General features: G+C 34.7%; 14 protein-coding genes across 14 annotated transcripts; 8 read left to right on the top strand and 6 right to left on the bottom strand. All coding sequences in view use genetic code 12, as the record gives it.

The window, feature by feature from the left end:
• Positions 1–985: 985 nt before the first annotated feature.
• Positions 986–2,014, bottom strand: GOR1 (glyoxylate reductase; the record flags this gene model as incomplete). Its single annotated transcript, XM_716394.1, has 1 exon — positions 986–2,014. The coding sequence occupies one exon, from the start codon at positions 2,012–2,014 to the stop codon at positions 986–988; it is 1,029 nt and encodes a 342-aa protein (XP_721487.1).
• A 458-nt stretch (positions 2,015–2,472) lies between these two features.
• Positions 2,473–3,738, bottom strand: CAALFM_C102970WA (uncharacterized protein; the record flags this gene model as incomplete). The annotated part of the gene is made up of 1 exon (XM_716393.2): positions 2,473–3,738. One exon carries the CDS (start codon positions 3,736–3,738, stop codon positions 2,473–2,475), a length of 1,266 nt encoding a protein of 421 aa, XP_721486.2.
• A 652-nt stretch (positions 3,739–4,390) lies between these two features.
• CAALFM_C102960CA (uncharacterized protein) lies at positions 4,391–6,178 on the top strand (the record flags this gene model as incomplete). Its single annotated transcript, XM_716392.1, has 1 exon — positions 4,391–6,178. The coding sequence occupies one exon, from the start codon at positions 4,391–4,393 to the stop codon at positions 6,176–6,178; it is 1,788 nt and encodes a 595-aa protein (XP_721485.1).
• A 94-nt stretch (positions 6,179–6,272) lies between these two features.
• CAALFM_C102950WA (uncharacterized protein) lies at positions 6,273–6,650 on the bottom strand (the record flags this gene model as incomplete). The annotated part of the gene is made up of 1 exon (XM_716391.1): positions 6,273–6,650. The coding sequence occupies one exon, from the start codon at positions 6,648–6,650 to the stop codon at positions 6,273–6,275; it is 378 nt and encodes a 125-aa protein (XP_721484.1).
• A 247-nt stretch (positions 6,651–6,897) lies between these two features.
• Positions 6,898–7,416, top strand: CAALFM_C102940CA (uncharacterized protein; the record flags this gene model as incomplete). The annotated part of the gene is made up of 1 exon (XM_716390.2): positions 6,898–7,416. One exon carries the CDS (start codon positions 6,898–6,900, stop codon positions 7,414–7,416), a length of 519 nt encoding a protein of 172 aa, XP_721483.1.
• A 227-nt stretch (positions 7,417–7,643) lies between these two features.
• On the top strand, positions 7,644–9,011 carry MST1 (threonine--tRNA ligase; the record flags this gene model as incomplete). The annotated part of the gene is made up of 1 exon (XM_716389.2): positions 7,644–9,011. One exon carries the CDS (start codon positions 7,644–7,646, stop codon positions 9,009–9,011), a length of 1,368 nt encoding a protein of 455 aa, XP_721482.2.
• Positions 9,012–9,070: 59 nt separating this feature from the next.
• Positions 9,071–10,183, bottom strand: CDC73 (Cdc73p; the record flags this gene model as incomplete). Its single annotated transcript, XM_716388.2, has 1 exon — positions 9,071–10,183. The coding sequence occupies one exon, from the start codon at positions 10,181–10,183 to the stop codon at positions 9,071–9,073; it is 1,113 nt and encodes a 370-aa protein (XP_721481.2).
• Positions 10,184–10,481: 298 nt separating this feature from the next.
• CAALFM_C102910CA (protein kinase regulatory subunit) lies at positions 10,482–11,912 on the top strand (the record flags this gene model as incomplete). The annotated part of the gene is made up of 1 exon (XM_716387.1): positions 10,482–11,912. One exon carries the CDS (start codon positions 10,482–10,484, stop codon positions 11,910–11,912), a length of 1,431 nt encoding a protein of 476 aa, XP_721480.1.
• A 220-nt stretch (positions 11,913–12,132) lies between these two features.
• Positions 12,133–14,310, top strand: CAALFM_C102900CA (mRNA splicing protein; the record flags this gene model as incomplete). The annotated part of the gene is made up of 1 exon (XM_716386.2): positions 12,133–14,310. The coding sequence occupies one exon, from the start codon at positions 12,133–12,135 to the stop codon at positions 14,308–14,310; it is 2,178 nt and encodes a 725-aa protein (XP_721479.2).
• A 283-nt stretch (positions 14,311–14,593) lies between these two features.
• CAALFM_C102890CA (uncharacterized protein) lies at positions 14,594–14,968 on the top strand (the record flags this gene model as incomplete). Its single annotated transcript, XM_716384.1, has 1 exon — positions 14,594–14,968. The coding sequence occupies one exon, from the start codon at positions 14,594–14,596 to the stop codon at positions 14,966–14,968; it is 375 nt and encodes a 124-aa protein (XP_721477.1).
• Positions 14,969–15,633: 665 nt separating this feature from the next.
• On the top strand, positions 15,634–16,392 carry MIA40 (Mia40p; the record flags this gene model as incomplete). The annotated part of the gene is made up of 1 exon (XM_716383.2): positions 15,634–16,392. The coding sequence occupies one exon, from the start codon at positions 15,634–15,636 to the stop codon at positions 16,390–16,392; it is 759 nt and encodes a 252-aa protein (XP_721476.1).
• A 182-nt stretch (positions 16,393–16,574) lies between these two features.
• On the bottom strand, positions 16,575–17,441 carry YPT7 (Ypt7p; the record flags this gene model as incomplete). The annotated part of the gene is made up of 1 exon (XM_716381.1): positions 16,575–17,441. One exon carries the CDS (start codon positions 17,439–17,441, stop codon positions 16,575–16,577), a length of 867 nt encoding a protein of 288 aa, XP_721474.1.
• Positions 17,442–18,384: 943 nt separating this feature from the next.
• Positions 18,385–18,987, top strand: YKT6 (palmitoyltransferase; the record flags this gene model as incomplete). Its single annotated transcript, XM_716380.1, has 1 exon — positions 18,385–18,987. The coding sequence occupies one exon, from the start codon at positions 18,385–18,387 to the stop codon at positions 18,985–18,987; it is 603 nt and encodes a 200-aa protein (XP_721473.1).
• A 407-nt stretch (positions 18,988–19,394) lies between these two features.
• CAALFM_C102850WA (uncharacterized protein) lies at positions 19,395–21,434 on the bottom strand (the record flags this gene model as incomplete). Its single annotated transcript, XM_716379.2, has 1 exon — positions 19,395–21,434. One exon carries the CDS (start codon positions 21,432–21,434, stop codon positions 19,395–19,397), a length of 2,040 nt encoding a protein of 679 aa, XP_721472.2.
• Positions 21,435–22,342: the final 908 nt, after the last annotated feature.

Genomic DNA, 22,342 nt, shown 5'->3' with positions numbered 1-22,342 from the left:
TAGTTATAGAGTTTCAACATTATTTGTGATGTTGAAAATAATTATGAAAAAGTCTCATTGATTACTTTAACATGTTCACTTGTTTTTCAAGTTGATGATTTCTTTTCTTTTTGTTCAATTGGACTTTCCTTTTTATTTGGCCACTTGAAATTCTACCAAGCAGGTAGTATTTTTTTTTTTTGTATTAATAGTATTCTATATTCGTAGACATTAATAAATGGGTGGTTTTGTTTATTTTTAATACTAGTTTCAAGCACTATAAAATCTGAAAGCTGGTAAAATTTTGGCAAAAAAGTATTCACTCATTCTGTAAATCTATTTCAGCTCATCCGTTTAGTGTTTGCTTTGTTCTTGATTGCTGGTTTATCCTCTCTTCTTTATTTTACGCTTTGTTGTATTTTTTCCACGTTAGTTTTAGATACTTGTTTACCTTCTAAATATATCAAACTTAAAAAAAAGAAAAGATAAAAAGGTAAACAATGTACAAAGAGATTTCAAATCTAAGAATACTTAGGTGGACCAGCCTATCATTCACCACCACCATCATGAAGTTGCATAATCTATTTTTTATTTTTTTTTAAACTCTAAGGTTCCTTAGATTGACTCTAGAATCGCACAGCCATTCTTTTTTTAGCAACTTGAACTAGTGTACGACGCGACAAAGAAAAACTAAAAAAAAGCCACAAAACAAAAAACAAAACTGTTGCATTTGTTGTAGTAGTTGGTTTCTTCAATGGAATATGAAATTCCGCAAATCAATTTTTTACATTTGGTTGCAATCCTACAAACTAAATACAACTGGCACCGACTTCAAGCGATGTGTTTGTTTATAAAACGCCACTTCTACGCAAACTAATCTATTTACTGCAGCATGGAATAGATAATTTTATATACAAGATTTTCTATCTGAATCTTATAAACAGGAGAATACATATCTTTATAGCATAGTTTTATAGCTCTCCTTTTTCTGTTAAGTCCCATCTACTCAAAATATTCCTTGTTGTTCAGGTACTATTGTTTTCAATTTCCCAGTTTTGATAAACGTTTCCACATTACAAACTACCCATTCCTCCATATTTGTAAGCGCTTCAACAGAATGAGTGCCCATATGAGGGAGAGCAACCACATTGGGCAAATTAACTAGCTCTGCGGACACCTCCGGCTCATGTTCAAATACGTCTGCACCAAAAGCCCCAATCTTACCTGATTTGATCAACTCTGGAAGATGTTTTTCGTCTATAATTGCACCTCTTGCTATATTTACCAAAACCACACCATCTTTCATCTTCTGAATGGCTTCCTTGTCGATTAAGTGTCTTGTTTTAGCATTTAACGGGACCCCAATGATTATTACATCGGATTGCTTGAACAATTCATCCATAGTGACATATTCAGCTCCCTTTTCTAATTCGGGGCTCAACTGTTTTCTGTTATAATAAACGATTCCGTCAAACCCAAAGGGTTTCAATCTATCTCTAATAGCCCTGCCTATGCCTCCCATACCTAAAATACCAACCACTTTCCCTTGAGGTGTATGTCCAAGAGGAGCACCTGCAGCCTCCTTGTCCCCGTTTGATGGCCACTCACCATTCATCAAAATCTGACGACCTTGTAGAAAATTCCTCATACATGCCAAAACTAGGAATACGGCCACATCAGCAGTTGGCCTTTCAACCGGTTCAGTCACATTCGACACCTGAACTCCCAATCTAGTAAATGGCTCAACATCAACTTGATCATAACCAGCACCGCAATGACTGACCGACTTTAAGGTCTTTGGCATATGCTGAGCCAAATCAGCATCAAACCGTCCGGTTTCATTAATAGAATAAAATGTACGTGCAATACAGGTGATGTCGTTGTATTTTGTTTTCAAATCTTGAATGAATTGTTCTCGAGTGGTTGATTCACTTTGAATTACTTCCGCAATTTCTTCTAATTCAGACCATTTCTGTTTTGAATAAATAAATTCCCCTACAAGAAGAACTTTTGGTTTAGATGTACCTGTTGTCATTGTCGAAATTAAGTTAAAAAATTGCTATATTTTCCCAATTGTCAAATGATTCAGCAGAATGATACAACTATTTGAACAAAAAAATAATAAAGAAGGCAACTAGCTAACATTGAAAACTCATGCAAGAAGTGCTTCTTATATAGAATATAATCGAGCTTATATTGCTGTTGTGACGCGCCACGGCGTTTGTTCTCGCGCGTTATCTCCTTTTTCGGGAAGCGATGTCCAACTCTAACCCCCACCGAGTAGATTAAAAAAAAACAGATACTAAACCAGACTCCGGAAATATGACTCACAAAATTTACTTGATAATTTATTCAATTCGCCCCAACCTACGCTTTCTGGAAAGTTCCATTTCAACAGAGAGGATTATCTATTAAACTCAAAAACCCCTTTTCACAAGAACAAAATATTGATTCTATTGTCTCCAACATAAATATATGCAAACTACACATACTCTATAACTTATGTTTTTTGTATTGTTCGGAGGCAACTTCTTTTAAAGTCTCTAACACAACATCACTTGCATAGTCGTAGTCGCTCAATTCATTGTAAACTTGACATGAAAATCTAGCAAACAATTTCCCATTGTGGGCGATACAAGGGGTGTAAGCCTTACGATCAAACATTTTATTATAAACATGATGATCAATAACAGACCAGTTTTTCACAATCTCGGGATAATCTTGTGTTGGAACCTCAACTGTAACCATTGTACTAATCAAAGTTGAACCTTTTTGATCTAAATATGAAGTACCCCATTTTCTTGAGACCAACTCACCAACCTGTTTGGCCAAACCGTGACAATAATCATAAATCTTTGTTTCGCCGCCACAAACTTCAGATCTAAACTTAATAGCTTCGGGAATCACCTGAATTGATGCAAAATTTTTGGTCCCATAGAGGAAAAATCGATCAATTAACCTGTTTTTCTGATCTCCATCAGATAATTTGACGTGATCTTCAAGATACAGATGACTAATTGGTAAAGTATGAACAACATTGTGATGCTTAGGGTCGATATACAAAACGGCACAACCAAATGGAATATAGAACCATTTATGTAAGTTTGTAACGTAGAAATCTGGTTTTAAATTTCCTAAATCCTGGGGAATACAACCAATTCCATGGGCACCATCAATTAATGACAAAACCAGATATTTTTTACAAAGCTTTGTCATTTTTTCATAAGGGAAAACAACTCCCGGCATGGATGATATGGTATCAAACATGCAAAGCTTTGGCTTTTCTTCAACAAACACTCGTTCAAATTTAGATAATATTTCTTCATCAGTTATTGGGTAGTTCAAATCCACAACAATAAATTCAACACCATATCTATCATGCAAAAACTTTACCGTATTTCCACAAGCTCCATAAACTGTACTTTGAATAACCAACTTGTCGCCCTTCTTCAAGGGGTAACTACGCAATATTGTATTAACACCAGAAGTAGCATTATCGACAAAGGCAAGATTGTGGTAATCACAATTGAGTACTCTACCCACTGCCTTCAATGATTCAACATAACTGTCTTTAATACCATACTTCATAAACTTGTCGGTGTATGATGCATTTTTGACTATCAAGTCCAAATACTTTTCAAGTACTGGAGTAGGTGTCAACCCATAAGATCCATGATTTACAGGAAACACTTCATCATCCATATTAGTGAAATATTTAGCCCTAAATTGTTTCCCAAAAGGAACAATGGGATTACTCATTTTCTTCTTTGATTAAGCCTTGCAGAGATATCAATATCAATTGTTAACTTGAATGGAAAAAAAAACCGATATTTAAACCAAAGAAAAAAAAAACAGAGTTTAAAACGTTGATTAGAGTCATAAATTATCCAGTACTGTCTTTGTGACACAATTAGTCACCTTCCTCTCTCTCTGCAAACAAAAGAAAGTTAGGGATTGCAAGTAAACCGAATGAGTAATTAATATTAGTTACTGACATAATTCCACTTCCTGTTACAACCTTCCATTCGGAGATAACAAGGTTAGTTCATTTTGCATATTTTTAATTTTTAATTAAGCTATTATCTGCTGCTGAAGCCAATCCGACGGTAGTAGTATTTGTGGGCTCTTATTCTAAACACCCAATATTCAAAAGTGTATTGTTGATAACATTTGAGTTTTTCTAGTTGCAACCATAACCACCATTGTTCTATAACAATCAAAGCCAATGGGAAACTATCTTTAAAACCGAAATAGGAATTCAAAGTCCACTTTTGTTTCTTGCTTGCTCAATCGCTCGTTTCCTGTAGAAGAAAAAAAAAAAACTGATTTGCAGAATTCAAGAAGAAAAAGAATCATTAACGGGGATGGGCATCGTCAGATATACCTTTAGTCCCATATACACTCAACATTTATGTCACTAAGGAACATATTAGGACTACTGAAGCAATTGAATAGGCAAACTTTGTTGTTTCTGAAAACTTGTCAAAAATCTTTGATTCGTCCAACTGTAATATCAGCAATACAACCACATCGACAATTTTCCGCTTCATTATTTGCATCTGACAGGAAACAAGTCAACCAATCAGACAAACAACCAAAGTTACATTCAAAAGAGCAATCAGAAGACAAACCAAAACATGAGACGGAGCTTATCCCAACGAAAGAACAGTTATTGGCGAAAGCAAACAACATGTACTCAAGATTGAAAATACGCTTGAAATGGCTTCTCAAAAAATCCAATCGTCCTTTCAACACCGACGACTATTCAGCTTTCTTTTCCTGGCTAGTAGTTGGCAATGTTTTTTTGTTTTTTGTTGCCACCACCACTTTTGTATCAATTGTCATTTTTACGGCCAATACGGTGTTTGCTCAAGAATTTGTGGCCAGGAAATTGGGGGAATTTATCACAAAAAACTCTAATTTAACCGTAACTTTTGAAAATGCAATTGTTCCAGGATGGTCAGACGGGAAAATCAGTTTCCGCAAGTGTTTTGTAAGTAGAAGACCCAAAAGAGTGGAAAAATTTATCAAGGGTTCCCAACAGGAGGCATACGAAGAGAGTTTACAAAACGAAGGCACTAACGAAGACGAAGAAGATATTTTTGAGGATGACGGCAATTACACTCAGTTTGATTTGACGATCGAGGAAGTGAACATATCTTTATCCCTCAACAAGTGGGTTAACGGTACTGGTATGATCGAGACATTAGAATTGAAAGGAATGAGAGGAGTGGTGGATAGAACTCATGTCCATTGGAAACCCGACGACGATGCCACTAATTACAAGAATATACACCAACCTGGTGACTTTGAATTTGAATCATTCAGAATGGAAGATGTTTTGTTTACACTAATGCAGCCTAATGGATTTAGGAAATTTAATGTTGCAATTTACAATTGTGAGTTATCCAAACTAAGAAAGCATTGGTTATTCTATGACTTTTTGAATGCTAATGTCATGAGTGGCGCATACGATAATTCTCTTTTCACAATACATAAAAAACAGCGGTTGAACGATTTTGACGAATACACCCCTACCAATAGCAACTTGCAGAAATGGAAACGAGTTACACGGATGAGAGTCGACTCTTTGAATATTGATCATTTAAACACTGGTTTGGAGGGCCCATTTGGCTGGATTACAAGTGGACGAGTAGATATGATTGGTGACGTTATGGTTCCCCAAGAAAACAACGAAATAAATGTTTCTGAGTTAGTGGGTATGATTACTGATGCCATCAAAAAGGAGGCCAGTCGATATAAGAACCCCGAAGTACAAGAGAAACATCCAAATATGCGAACAAGACTAACTGCAGATGATTATCATGATATTCTGAAATACTTTGTATTGGATTTAACTCTACGATTAAACAACGTGAGAGCAAAAGTCCCATTCAAATCTCCCGAATTGTCATATATCAATTATGCTCTTATCAGGCCGATTGTTGCATACATAAACTCAAAAAACACCTTTATTGAAATACACAATAGAATAGTTAAAAATCTACAGGATTTTAGTGGATCATGGACAATCTATGACTCTTTACTAATGGATGACATATCTGAGGAAGTGTACGACAATTTTGCAGAATATGTTGCCGACGAAGAAGCTCGACTTATACGGTTGAAACGAATTGGGTTCTGGTCGCTTCAGTTGTTGGTTCAACTAGTATTGTTTGGAGTTGGGGCTGTGGCATAAAAACTCTATCCCATTTATTTTGTATATAGCCAGTTTATTCTATTCCGTTTAGTTCTAATAACAAATCGTTACTATTTGTTCCAGTATATGCTCCTCACATTCGTAGCAACAATACTAACAAGGCAATGTAGCAACATAAACTGAGAATTGTTAAAAAAAGCACAAAATCACCACTAGTTGTGAACATTTCCATATCCTTATCGGGATTGTAATATACGTCTACTCTTGAGGATTTGAAAACACCAAGAAAATACAAAAGACATCCGTAGATTGTGTAGATGGTGCCAATTGGCAAGAATTCTTTAGAGAAGAGCTTAATAATCAATATCGAAAAGGAAAGACATCCAATAGCAGTTCTTGTATATGCCCCTTCATATGTTCTCTGATGTGCTCTTATATCTTGCTTCAAATTTGTAGCAAACAAATCCATCCTTGAAGGTAATCTGTTTCTAATGGGAACAGGTTCTGTCATTTTTTACTGTGCTTTGTTGTGGTATATGTCAAACTTGGCTGTTGACAAAAAAAAATAGGGAGTAATATTATTGATGATTATGTATTCCTTCATTCGTGTTTAGTTTGGGCTTTTTTTTTTCTGTTCAATATCACCACATTTTCTTTTCGAAATCTTTTTCTTGGGAACTCAAAACAGTTGTATATTTAATCTTGTCATCAAGTCTCCGATAATAACAATCTATTTAATTCACAATCAATAAACCAACATGGCACCACCAAAGAGATTCTGGGCTAGATTGAAGCTATCTCCAAAATTTTTGGGGACTTTACCTGAGTTCCCAGCGTATATCTCAAAATCACGTCTAAAGAAGTTAGCACAAGAGGAAAGAAGATCTGGTACTACTTCAATGACTACACTGCAGAGGTCCTCACCTGCACCCGAAGGAGGAGCATCTGCCACTGGTCCAACTATCAGTAATTACAAAGTGAATGTGGGATTGAAGGAAGGTTCAACATCCGGTTTGACAATCAACAGCATAACGAGCGGACAATATTCTTTAGACAAATCAGGTAAACCAGCTAAACGATGGGTTAAAAAACCAAGGCTGTTTAAGACTTTCACTGGATTCAAAGTAACATGTGTGTCGTTCAAACCTGAACATGGTCCAGAAACGAAGGAAACTCAGAAAACCGAGGAAAAAGAGGTGATACTGAATACCAGTACAAATGGCACCACAACGCCAGGTAACACGCCAGCAGTATCACTAGCACCGAACAACGAATAACACTTCTCATATACGAAAAGTAGGTCCAACGCTAGCATTTGTGTTAATAGAGTTTTGCGTAATAGGTTTTAGTAGAATTGAATTGAGGTTTTCATTTTGCCCTCACATATTGTAGCATTTTTTTTTCGTTCCCTGGTTGAAAAAAAAACGAGACCTTAGACCAGTTGATTCACTGAAAACTTTTCGATACTGGAACCTTATATAATAATCAAGCTTTGTTCACTCTAATGTTAATACTGAGAAGGGGTCCTAGACTACTCAGTCAGGGCATTTACCGATTCTTGTCTACAAAGACAAAAGAAGCAGAATCATCAACTCAGTCCAACCATGTGATATCATCAAAACAATTGTTGTATACAACAGATCCAACGTCACCAGGATCTATCTTTTTTTTGCCCCATGGTACCAGAATATTGAACAAATTGATCCAGTTTATGAAGAATCAACAGACTAAATATGGATTTCAAGAAGTTGTCACACCTTTGATTTTCAAGACCAAATTATGGAAAAAATCAGGTCATTGGGACAATTATAAAGATGACATGTTTAAAGTTGTTGGTAATGATATAACAAAGGAGGAGTATACTGACAACATAGAGGAACACGAGTATGGCTTGAAACCAATGAATTGCCCGAGTCACTGTATGATATTTGCCAAATTTGATCGATCATACCAGGAATTGCCAGTGCGATACTCCGATTTCAGTTCGTTACATAGAAACGAAGCTAGTGGGGCCTTGTCGGGATTGACCAGGGTCAGAAGATTCCACCAAGATGACGGACATATTTTTTGTTCTATGGACCAAATTGATGGAGAAATCAAAAACACTTTAGAATTGATCAAAGACACATACAATGTGTTTGGTATCAACGAAATTGAGTTTTATTTGTCAACTAGACCCGAAGATAAATTTATTGGAGAAATAGAAACATGGGATATAGCAGAATCACAATTGAAGAATGTGTTGAATTCCACTGCTGGCGAAGGAAATTGGGCTACCAGAGAAGGTGATGGTGCCTTTTATGGACCAAAAATAGACGTGTTATTAAAAGATGCCTTCAATAAGAAACACCAAGTAGGGACCATTCAGTTAGACTTTCAATTGCCAAATAGATTTGAGTTAAAATACGTTGGCGAAGATGGTAAACGTGACCATCAGCCTATCCTTGTACATAGAGCTGTTTTTGGATCACTAGAGAGGTTTTTCGCCATTTTATTAGACCATTACCAGGGGAAATGGCCATTTTGGATTAATCCAAGACAAGCATTAATTGTTCCAATTAATGAGTCGCATGTGCCAGTTGCCGAAGAATTGCAAAAGAAACTCAGTGGTAACATTGTTAGTTGCGACAATGCCATTGCCCCACTTACAGGGTTCAACTTCCATGTTGACATTGATAAAAGAGGGGAAACAGTGGGGGCTAGAACTAAAGATGCCATCCAAAAGGGTTATTCATATCTTATCATGATTGGTGATAAGGATATTGCAAATGGCACGTTTGCAGTTAGAAGTCGTGATGACAGAAAGATTAAAAATATGACTTCAGATGAGATTTATAAAATGTTTATCGCATTAGAACAATCATACAAATAGAATCCTGTACATATATCTATACCTATAATACACATTATCATTATTTTTTTTATTATCATTTAGTACAGCTTCCCATATCCCTTATTGACAAGTATTTTCTCTATCTCTACCCAAAAATCCCTCACAATAACTTTATCCTTGAATCGTTTATCTCTATCCACTCTCACCTCTGTCACGTTCCAATCCTTGATCTGCGGTGGGGCAATTTCTCCTTGGTACCCAAAATAGAATCCACGATACTTTTGGAACAATACCTCTGGCTCAGGGTGTATGTATCTACTGAATTGCCATGTTTGTCCTGTTGTAAATATAGCAATAACTCTATCCCAATACTCCATTTTGTTAAAGTTCTCAATATTGTCAACAACCATTATTTTCTGACCAGTAGATATCAATTTGTCTGAAGGGTGGTTGACGATAACCAATCCCCCATTAGGTCTATTTCCTGGAACAGGCTCGGTAAAGACACCATCCTCAAGAAACTCTTTGATATTAGACAATGATAACAAAGCTGTGGTGGCTGGTGAAACAAGAATAATCGGCTGCTTTTTAGGACCACTGTTCCCCTGGGAGTTTGTTCTAGGCATATGTTTGGTACGCTTTAGTTCATGGATGAATTTTTTGGCATCGGATACCAAGTACCCAAAATCAATGTTCTTAGAGCCTCTCAATGCTGCATTATGATCTACTGATTCTCTTTCAAACTTACTTATTCTTTCTAACTGTGGATCATCCAATTTATGCTTCTTATTGTTCACTTGCAGAGAGGAGTCTGTCGATTTCACACTTTTCGAAGTTTTATCCTCTGCTTCCTTTTTAATGAACATACATGTATCACTGTTTCCATGTAACCATGTCGATAATTCTGTTTTCACCAAAAAACTAAATACAGGAATATTCAAACTTTCACCAGCCACTTTATAATCTGTGATTGAATCCTTTTCATGCAAATAACAAAACACAACAGATCGCAAGCTTTGTGCGTCCGTCAATTTTTCATCATTATAAAAATTGGTGGCCATGTCCAAGGAATATTTATTCTTGTCGGTCCCAAATTGCACCTCTGTAGCATCATTGATCGAATCAGTTGTCTCATCGTTTTTGAAAAACTCTATTCTTTCCTCTTTAATTACAGCTTTACGAAAAGCTTTGAGTGGAGAAGATGAACTCATACCTGTTTGTAGAAATATTGAAAGCAGTGTACACTTTTTCAGAGTTCTGAATTAGTATTTGTTTTTTTTCAGTGAGTTTTTTTTTTCCACCAGCACGTAGAAGCAAATTTAGTTGTGATTGTTGTTGTTGATGTGTGAGGGAAGTGAAATGTGGGTTTGATTAATGCGAGTGCAACTCTACCCTACCAACCGCCACCACCATTCGCATTATTTTTTTTCTTAATCTTTAGTAGATAACGTTTTTTATATTTACTAAGTTAATTCGATACTTTCCCTATTTTCACCAAAACCACCCTTTATGACTAATGAAATAAACTCAGCGACGGTAACCCAGGATGAGGTTATAAAATGGAGTAGAGAGGCTCAATCAACGTTAGAGAAAACACAAAAAATATGCACGGATGCCCAGTCCCTGATGCAGAAGACAGCACAAGAATTGACAATTTTGATACCAGACAAACTACAAGCAATTGAGTTTTTATTCAAATCCTATAGAGAGCAATATGACAGTATTTTGAAGCAAATTGAAACTACCAAGATTTACTTACATACAAATATCGACAAAGTGTTCAATGATATCAAAGATCTTTTGGATCCATCTTTAGCCAGATTAAACAATATACTACTTGAATTAAAGAAAACACGAGTGCCTTCGATTGTTGTTGAGGGAACTTCTGAAGGCAAAACATTGTTTGACTTTACATCTATTCAATCAATCAACCTACTTAAAGAGAATATTGGGATTTTCAAATCAAATTGTAGTAAAATCAAGAATTTACTAGACCTCGAAGTTAAGGAAAAACTAAATATTGAACAGGATCGTATGAATAGCAGATGGAACAAATCAGTCAAGATGTATGATTTGATTGCACCCTTACAATTGGAACTAAGAGCTTTGATACACGGCGCTTCAAACGAATCAAATTCATTCATGGGGACAATACTACGGGAAAACCAAGCCCTCGAAAATGAATTGGTATCAATATTGGAAATGCAGACGAACCATTTTGATCAATGCATGAAAGCGGTGGAATTAATCTCATCGGGGAACGGATGCGATATGAATCTTGGTGTCTTAAAGAACGACGCCCAGGAGTTACCAGAGGTGTTTAAAGAACTAACTACAATTTATGACATTATACTTCGAAACGAGGAAAGATCTAAAAAGTTTTTGGCTACACATATGCCAAATATTGAAAAAATATCAGACATTGTCAAAGAAGAGTTGGCTGTATTCCGAAAATTTAAGACAGAAGAAATTCCAAGGTATACGTTTCTTATAGCGGAATGTGAAAATAAACTCAAGGAATGCTCAATGCCGGTAAAATCTGACCAATCACCAAGTCAAGTGTACACGCAGACCTTGCAAGAGTTGACTGAGCATTATGTTAAATTTATAAACATTTACAAGACCAAATATCTAGCAGAACTACATCATCAACAATTTACGTATCCAAGAAAATTTTTAAAAAAACTAACAGAGTTTTTGAATGAAGACATTTATAGAATTCAAATAGAGGAGAGTGAAAGAAGACGCCAATGGACATCTAGATATGGTGAATTCATTCCATCGGAGTTCAAGCTTCCCGGAGAACACGAATTGCCAGTCATTGTACAGATTATTACAGAAGGACTAGAATATATACAGAAAGAAGATGGCCAAGAAGAAGAGCCTAACATAGGAAATGAGAAAGAGTTGATGGACATGATCACCGGATCCAACAAGTAATGTATCTAAAGCGAAATATTAGATTCGAGTATGTGTTCTTTATAGTGATAGCAGAATGTATAGTAAGTACTCAGATTGAGAATTTAGTTTTTGCAAGTTCTGTAAAGATGCGTATATAGTGCAAGTCCACAAAAAAAAAAATCAAGATGAATAAACAAATATTTCCCTGCAAAATTATACCATAAAAAGTATCAATCTTGTGACGAAGAAACAGACTTCAATGCCAGGAAATGTCCATAATTCAGACTTCCTGTTCAAAAAGTCGGACTCATTCAATGAATTCAATACAAAAAATACGATGTCAATGGGTAGCATGATGATGGCAGCCATATATGATGAATATTCAGATATAGAGGAAGAGGACCAGGAGGAAGAAGAAGAAGCAGAAGAGAAACAAGCAGATCAACCTAACAGTCAACCTTTTTATGAAGGAAAACTCAACGATGATACATCTGATAATTTTCAGAAGTATGGTATCGGGGCAAAATTATTAATGAAGATGGGTTATCAGAAAGGAAAAGGGCTCGGGGTAAATCAGGAAGGAATAATCAACCCCATTGAAACAAAGCTACGACCCAAAGGACTAGGCGTGGGTGCAGTTAAAGAGAAAGCAGATAACAACTATTCAGATAGCGACAAGGACGATTTGGCCATTGATTTCGAAAACAAATCGACAAAGACAACAGCATCTTCCTTGTCAGATAAATTATATGATACAATCTTGAGGTTTGAGAAATTAAATGTAAACATACCTTCACATGTTAAACATTTTTTGGATCAAAGATTATCATTGCTGGATGAGTCATTTGTCCTGAAAGCAGAAGTTCTTCTCGGGAGCTTAAATGATATCTATGGTGAAGTAACCAAAATCATTGATCGAGAAAATATTATTGACTATCTGATAAAAGAACTCGAGAAAACAAATGAGTCAACTGCAATAGAAAACTTGCAAAAGATAAACCAGATATTAAGGACATTTTCAAGTAGTGAAATAACATATGAGGAGGCATCGAAAATGATATTAACAGATTTCAAACTGGAACCAAGTGCAGCGTTGGCATATCTTTCATTAAGGAGGGACCAACTTGAACAGTTGACAGATGTGGCATTTTCTGATTTATCGTGCCAAAAAGAGAAAGTTATACCTATCTTGCATAGTATTAGAAACGAATTTCGGCAATTTAGTACTGAAGTTTCAACAGCACATTTGGATAAATACTTGTACAACAAATATTCCAAAATTATTAAAAAAATACTATATTGTGCCCCCACAGATGATGAAGATGAATATAAAGACATACTGAATCATGAAGTTTTGTTATCTGTGCTATCGTTGTGGGAGAGTAGCCCAATATTTGTATTCCAAGATAAACGAATGACTCAGCTTGCAACAAATATAATAGTTCCATATTTGAGATCAGAGTTAAACATACTTGAAAATGATAATAGTACAATGTACAGTCTACCTGAATACCTATTAGATTATATAGCGATCTTTTGCAACGATGAATTGGGCACTTTCGAACAAGTATTTACTGAATATGTGGATAGATACCAAAACTTTCTTGATGTCGAAGCTCCATCTTCCTTGTGGAATTTTTTGACCCTGGAAAGAAAAGTGGAGCAAGTATTTACCATCATCGATGAATTTAACCACAATTGGGCACCAGCAGTTACAAAGTTTTTACCCAGAAAAATTGAGAAATTTTACAACACGTTTTTTAGATCATTTGCCAAATGGCTTGAAGGTATTCTGTTTGGTGGAGCAGACGACGACATTACGAGAGTTGATAATGCGTTTGTATTGCTCAAGTATGTTGAACACAAAGATCTATTATCTTTACTACAATTTCGGATTTTCAATCGATGGTTGCAAACGTTCCTCCAATCATTTACCAACGAGCCACATAATGTTCCAAAATGGTATAGCTTTTGGTACTCATACTTTGCAAATAAGCTACAAGAATGTGATAACATCACTTCAGAAACAATTAATTGGTATTTAAACAAGGCGTTGGATATAATTGAAGCAAAGTTTGAGACATCTGTATGTGAGCTGGTTCCAAAATTGAATGGTAAGATGCTCCCAAATTGCGAGGAGCTAATAAACAATTCTAGAAACATAAAGCTGACTGTCAACGGTATACCTTCTTATCAACTAATCACTTCATTCAAGGATGTTGTTTCCCAGTTTTGTTTACAAAATAACATATTAATGAAACCTTTAAAAGATGAACTACTGTTGCAAAAGGGATTCCCGGTATATCAGTTTAGTCAGAATGATTTACTGAACAAGAAAATTTGTGGGTATATTGACGATGACGTGTTATGGGTGGGAAAAATTGACGATCAGGAATTTGTGCCAATCAATCTAGAAAATTTGACTAATTATATATAATAAAAAGATTTTTTAGATAAACAGAAAAAAAAAAACAATGCATTATAGATTTTTTGTTTTCGATTTTATAGATAACCAGCGAATGAGAGCTGAGGGGAAAAGAGAAAAAAGAGACAAATTTGTAAACATCTCACATTGTATCAAGATAGAAAAATGTGAAAAATTCATACTGTTTTAAAACAGAAGGAGAATTAAAGAACTTATTTAAACAAACTTATTTCTTTCTTCAAGAAATTTAATTATTTGACTACTTTTATTTATTAATACTTATATCCATTAAACAATGTTAAGAACAGCATTAGGAGCATCAAAACACAGTCGAGCATTTAGAAGAGCCATGGCCTTAGAACTTCGTCCCTTGCGCTCATACTCAGTCGAGCAACCACCCCCACAACCAATCACGGAAACAAAATTCGCTGCTGTCAAAGACTACATGAAAAAAGTACAAACAGAGGATACCCAAGAATCTGAAAAAGTTTTAAAGTTCTTTAGAAAGATGGGAGCCATTTCAATCGTCGCTGTATTGGCATCTATTGCATATGCTGCATATGAGCAATCATATAATGGTAATTCACAAATTGTTGAAGAACAACAGCTCATCAAATTGCCTGACTTGTCACAGGATATAAGATACCAACAGAGAGGAGACGAGAAGTAGTCTATTTTTTATTTATTTATGACTAGTGATTAACATTGCTATTTAGTATGATTTTTATTGTTTTTTATGATGATTTTTTTTTGGAGAATATATGAGGGATAACGAAATGTATGTGTATATAGTTTTGATATGAAAGAAAGATAATAATTATTCAATAATCTATTCTGTAATGATCAACTCATGTAGCAGTCACTTTAATGTAGATGTGAATTTGTTTCCAATAAAACTAATGTTATAGGTTTCCTTCATGGTTAAACTATATCTTTCTGGAATAATCCCCAGACCTGCACATAGTGTGACGGAATAACAATAATTTGTCAAAGTCTTCGCTCTAGGCTTAATAATCAAATTTACAATGATGACTGTGCGTCGCCACCCCCGAAACCCGAAGAATCAAATTTGGGACGAAAAATTTCTTCAAGAACAGATTTTTCTCTCTCTCTATTGCCTGCTAAACTTGCTATTGCTGAAAACTCAATTTGTATTTAGAAAACACAAGTTTCTAGTCATTAGATTGTTGCATTATTTATTCTATAGATTTCTAGAAACAAACTTCGTTACCATCATCATCCCAGTTTCAGTGTTATAGCACATTAGCTCGCAAGTATTTTTTGATTTATTTGTTTCTTTCATCCCCATTCACAAGCATTTCAATTTTCAATATCATGTATAGAACTATTTCTAGATCATCTTCAGGTCTTATTCGTCAGTCAACTGCAAGACTCACCAGACAGTTATCCACTACCAGAACTACACCAAGCCAATACAACTCGAAATTACTACTTGGAGTCTTGGGAACCGGTGCCTTAGCTTTTGGATACTTTTCACAACAATCAAGTTTAATCCAAAATGCATCCACTGCTGAAAACATTGAAAAAGTTTTTGAAGAAGGTAATGCCGTTGCCAAAGACGCCCAAGAATCATTGGATGCAAGACAAGAAAAAGTGATCAAGGAAAATGAACAGAAAACAAAAAAAGCAGAAGATGCAAAAACATCTTCTGAGTCCAAGGCAAATGTCGCTGACAAGAAAAGCAACTCACAACCTGAAGGTGAACCTGAAGGAGAAGGTAAACAAGAAGCTGCATTTAATCCAGATACCGGTGAAATCAATTGGGACTGTCCTTGTTTAGGAGGTATGGCCCATGGTCCATGTGGTGAAGAATTCAAGGAAGCCTTTTCCTGTTTTGTATTTTCTGAAACTGAACCAAAGGGAATTGATTGTATCAAGAAATTTGAAAACATGAGATCTTGTTTCAAGAGATATCCTGAACATTATAAGGATGAATTATATGATGATGGCGAAGAAGAAGCAAGTACCGAGGTCGTTGAACATGTTGTTCTTGAGACTTCTGAACCTGCAATTGAACAAATTGAACAAGGAATCAAGGAAGATAAGGTCAAACCAAACACTAAATCTGATTAGAAGAAATTTCATGTAACATAATTACGCATCACTCGTACATAAATATAGTCTTTTTGTAAATAAATTATTAAAAATTAAATCATTGTATTTATTATATATAGTAATGAAAAAAAAATTACGTATTCTAAACATTTTCTCCTAAATTAATCAGCTTCATTATATCTATTATTTCGACAATCCTTTCAACAAGCACAGCTCGACGATGTACTAGTAGTATTGTCATTTATTCTATTATGTGTTTCTCTCAAATCAATCTTATCAAATTGTTGCAATCTTCTTTTGTTATCACCTTTATTACCCATTAACAAGTCAACACCAATTTTTGCAACTCTGACAAACAACTCTTCGACTAATTCTAGACGCTTAGCACTTATTTCCATTAATGAATTATCCCAATCATCAATGTAATCACCCACATTGGCAAAAGTTGTATTTGTCGTAACAATATCTTTTATTTCGTTCAAATCAACACATCGGTCGGTTGATTTATCTGATTTATTTCCCACAATCACAATACCAGGAAATTCGACATGACAATGCTCCATAAATCGATTAAACCAATCTCTTATACTTAGTACTGACTCGTAATTCGTAACGTCATAAACCAAAACACATACATCTGTGCCTCGATAAAATGCTTGAGATATACTATTGAATCGTTCTTGACCTGCTGTATCCCAAATTTGTAAATTGACTTTTGTATTCGTACTCGGTAGTCTGGTAGTTGCAAAGTTTGATTTAATGTCCAAAGATGAAGTCGATGACGATAATTGTGATTGTTGTATTTGCTGGGGTAGAACAACTGATGTTGTCAAATAATCACCTCCAATAGTTGCCTTGTATGCGTTGGTAAATACATGATGTACAAATTGAGATCTCAAACAAGTTTTACCCACACCCAGATCTCCTAACAAAACAACCTTCAATGTCGGTGTAGGACCAGCTTTTGGGTTATTTGTACTGCTGTTTTCCACTGATACTGAATTTGAGGATGGTTTCGAAATGCCATTGGTATTATTCTTGTTATTTGTTAAACGATGTTTTGACATTGAAATTGAAATTAACTATGAATAATGTAGACTAGGAGGAAATATATTAGATATTTAAAATGTCAGTTCCACCTAATTATATTCTAATTCATCCACAGTTAAGTGGGTTTCGAAAAGTTGAACTGGATATTCAATGAAGCTCTATATCAAATTTCAAATTTTATAACTTGTATAGACAAGTAAGTCAAATAAATCAAATACTAATATTGTTTTTCTTTTTTTTTTCTGATTTGTCGTGTAAACACTATTTGTGGATTTAACTATCTCCTATCAACAATGCTTTGTTTGGTTTAACTAATATATGTCGTGCAATCTACACCACATCTTTGTAGTTAATACTGAATAAGGGCTTATAAGAGTATACAAGAGTAGTGATAGCTCTATTGTTGTAGTATATTCCTTTGAAATCAAGCTACTATACTTTGGTTTGTGCAGCCATTAATATAGGGTTATCAAACAACCGAAGTGGTTACTTATCCAGAGGAATGGTCTATTCTGGATGTTTTTACTTGATTACTAAAATTTTGAGCTATTGACATTAATCATGTATAAATATGTCCATTATAAATTGCAAATGCTTAGCAACTTATCTTTGTTCCTAAAACTCCACAACATGGGCAAACTCTTCAGCATAGACACAGCTAAGCTATTATATTGGCTACTCTACTAACTGCTTTAAAGATCTTAACCCCAGCATAACCTCAAGATCAATTGTGATTTGTAAACCATGTTTGTTAGATTTTTAGTATCGTCGTGTACTTTAGATAGATTATTGCCAATGTTTCACAGCATCGTTTAATCAAACAACAACAAAAAAAATAACAGCAAAGTCTCAATTCTTTTTTCTTCTTGATCTTCCACCAACCAACCAACAAACAAAACGTAAAGCCTCACGTCATTTAATTTATTTTAATTGCTTTGTATATTGAAACAAACTCAAAAGATGAAGATTTATTACATTGGTATTTTAAGATCAAGTGGAGACAAGGCTTTAGAGTTAACTTCAGCCAGAGATTTATCACAGTTTTCCTTTTTCGAAAGAAATGGGGTATCCCAATTCATGACTTTTTTCGCAGAAACCGTATCCCAAAGAACTCAACCTGGACAGAGACAAAGTGTTGAAGAAGGTAATTATATTGGTCATACTTATACCAGATCAGAAGGAATTTCTGGTATCATTATAACGGACAAAGATTACCCTGTAAGACCAGCATATACATTAATAAATAAAATCTTGGAAGAATATTTATCATTGCATCCTAAATCTGATTGGGAAAACATTGATAAAGCAAATGAAACTTTACAATATGGACAATTAGAAGCATATTTGAAAAAATATCAAGATCCCACTCAAGCTGATTCAATCATGAAAGTTCAACAAGAATTAGATGATACTAAGGTTGTTTTACACAAAACTATTGAAGGGGTTTTACAAAGAGGAGAGAAATTAGATTCATTGGTTGACAAATCAGAAGCATTGTCAAGTTCTTCAAGAATGTTTTATAAACAAGCAAAGAAAACCAATTCTTGTTGTGTGATTATGTGATCATTGATAGTAGTGATCACAAACATATATTTTTTTATAAATTAATAAATTAAAGGGTTCAAAATGGGCATATTTAGAAACAGATAGTTTTATGAACGTTTTCTGTTTTTTTTTTTTTGCCATAATTAATTATTACTATCGGGGAGACAGAGGAGCTTATTGCTTATTTATATAGAACAAAAATAAGAACTCAAGAATCCAAGTCAATTATAAGTCCTGTTTGATTAAATCTATTTATTTAATATTCGATATTAATAATAAATCTATATTTTATATTTACAGAAGAACAGAACAAGACAAAGAAATCTTTTTTAATTTATTTTATTTTACTAGTAGTAAACCCTTCATTATACAGATTTGAATTTCAAAGCATATCAAACACTTTGAAAAAGAAAAACCTAGTTTCATCAAACAACTGGTAAATTATTCTTCACAACATCAAATGCTTTTAACAATTTACGTCTAGCTCCTAATGCAGCAACACCTTTACTCTCCAATTGATCATTATCCAACTCTATCAACTCTTTCCAGGGTACATCCTTTAAACATTCGGTATACTTGTGCAATCGTAACAATTTTAACCATGCAGGAATGTTATTCAATAACTCAAGACTTGAAACTTCAATCGGCATAGAAGAAGATGATGATGAACTAGTTGTGGCTGTTGTATTGACGTTAGCATTTGCTCCACCATTACCACTGGTGGTTGAATTTACTGAAGTAGAATTCTGTTGCATACTAACTGCTGAAGTTGGAGAGTTTATTTTCTTTTTATGAGTTCCTTTGTTTTGATTAGAATTAATATTGGTGTTGCCGCTGTTGTTGTTACTATTGTTGCCATGAGAATTGGAATAGTTTGACTTGTGCATACTAGCAGGCACACTTGATGAATTTAATGATCGATTAATGGATTCTTCAAAATTAGAAACATTACGTACACCACTATGCATTTGATTGTGATGTGGTGGTGAAATATGCAGATGTGTGTGAGTTTGATTATTCCAAGTTGATCCAGGTGTTGCTACGTGAGGATGCTTTCTATTTGAATCTAATGCCACTCTGGAATTGATGGTAGCTAATGCACCAAGCTTCAAATCCATGTCGTCTCTAGTAGATGTATTATTTGAATTTGCTTGACCTAATGAAGAAGAAGTAGAAGATAATGATGGCATATATTGATTATAATTACCACCAGTATTATTTGAATTAGCTGCTGCTAATTGTAAGAAATTGGTCTTTTCATATAAATGAGATGTTGGAGATTTGGCTCTATCAACTAACGGATGTTGTTGCTGATACAGGTGTTGGTTATATGATTGTTGTTGATATTGACCATATTTGGTATTATTGACAAATGGATCAGCCGATTTTGGTCGTTCTACTTTATCGATTAAATTGGCTAAATGATTAGACCTGAATGATGAGTTACCATGCTTTGATTTGAAACTATCATCTTGAATATTTAATTTGTCCATGTCATTGTAAAGTTGTTGATCATATTGACTGTAGGGTGACATAACAAATTGTGGTAGTAGTTGCAGTTGTTGCAGTTGTTGATTTTGAGCTGAACCTCCTTGCAAATGCAAATCTAATTTAGATTTAAAAGTCAATAATATGTCAAGTGGCAAATTAGAGCATAAATAATCAATCATTGTGAGGTTATCTTGAGGATTCAAATTTTCAATCCAGTTGCTGAATACTATCAAGTCCAGATAAAAGTTTGATTGATTTTGATTTTGATTTTGGTTTTGGCTTTGCTGTTGAGTAGTAAAACTCAGAAATGTTTGAGATTGTTGTTGTTGTTGTTGGTCTTGGCGATTGAAAATATTACTAAAATCATTGACCGATTGTGGTCTATTGGATAACCCAGCATTTGATAAAAATGGTGAATTGGTTCCAGTTTTACTTTTGGCACTAGAAATATTGTTGTTCAACAAACTATCCAATTGAGTATTGATTGAAGAAAATTTCTGGATTGGAGAAACTGGGTTGTTATCACCAAGTAAAGAGCTAGTGGATTTACCTAATAAATCAGAGCCTAAATGCGATCCATATCTTGAAGCAGCTGGAGCAGCCAACGTCGGTTTGACCGAATGAGCCGGTTTGGTGTTCAAATCAGCAGTGGTGGTCAATAGTTGTGAATCCGTTGCTTGCAATTGAGATTGTTGCTGTTGTTGTTGATTAGGTGGAGCACTCTGAGTAATATTTCTCGTGGAACTATTCAAGTCCAAATCTAAATTAGCAGTCAATGTTTCAAATTCATGTTGCAAATTGTACCCAACACTTTGTTGTCTATTGGCATGACCTTGAGGAACAGATGTCGGCAAATTATTGAACGATTGATTCAATGAGTTTTGGTCCAATGGTGGTGGAGACAATATAATCGGTCTCTGAGGAATTTCGGAAGTTGGTGGGGAGTTGGCAATGTTTCCTTGAGATTGTTCCATTTTTAGATTGAAAATGTTGGATTACGATATTTGTTATTCGATAACTTTTAAAGTCTTTTTGAAATTTCTTCTTAGTTTATAAGAAACATAAAATGTGAAACAATATATGTAGATGAACTAATTGAAAACTAAATATTTACAACTCAGTTTATTGGAAAGGTGTTGTTGGAAAAAGAGAAAAAGGAATCTGAGAGGAATGAGTGACGGAAGAAAGAGAAAAAAAAATCGAAAAAAAGAAGAGCGACGTTAGTTGGAGATGATGAGGTAAAATCTGTGGAAGATGTTAGATTGATGATGGAAGATGCAAAAGTCACTAACCACCAACACCAACAGAAAAAAAAAGTGTATTAGAGAATTGTTCGACACGTTTTGGTGCGAGTAATTACGTCGTCCGTCGGACAGCACCTTGTGGCGGATCTAAGTCGTACTAGTGTATATTAGTATACACACCACCTTGTTGCTTGCCCCCTATTTTTGACACTTTGCCCTTAGTACCAATTATTTCAGTACAACATGAAATTTTCACCAGTCAAAAATAACCCACAATTCCACAATTTATACAAAGCTCCCAGACAACACAATTTTTCCTACTCATTAATGACTTAGGTGTCTCTTTGCTACACAAACTAAAATTCCAATAGTATATAGAATAGAGACAAACAGTTTCATCTAGAAGTAATACTCACGTTCTAAACAAGTACAACTTCAAAATCCTCTTAAGCATAGGAAAACATATATTAATCTGTATAATCCAATTAAGTTTTATACTCTATAAGATAATTAACTATATGTTTATTGTGTAAATCCAATCCAAAAGTAAAATGTGTACAGCATAAAAACAGATGATAATGATAATAATAAATAATAATAATGCAACGGTGGTTGATGGCAAACTTCTTGGTCTAGTT

This window comes from Candida albicans, chromosome 1, assembly GCF_000182965.3.
Source record: "Candida albicans SC5314 chromosome 1, complete sequence".
Lineage (NCBI taxonomy): Eukaryota > Fungi > Ascomycota > Pichiomycetes > Serinales > Debaryomycetaceae > Candida > Candida albicans.
Note: the sequence above shows the minus strand (reverse complement) of the source record. Positions and strands in the feature narration are given on the sequence as shown.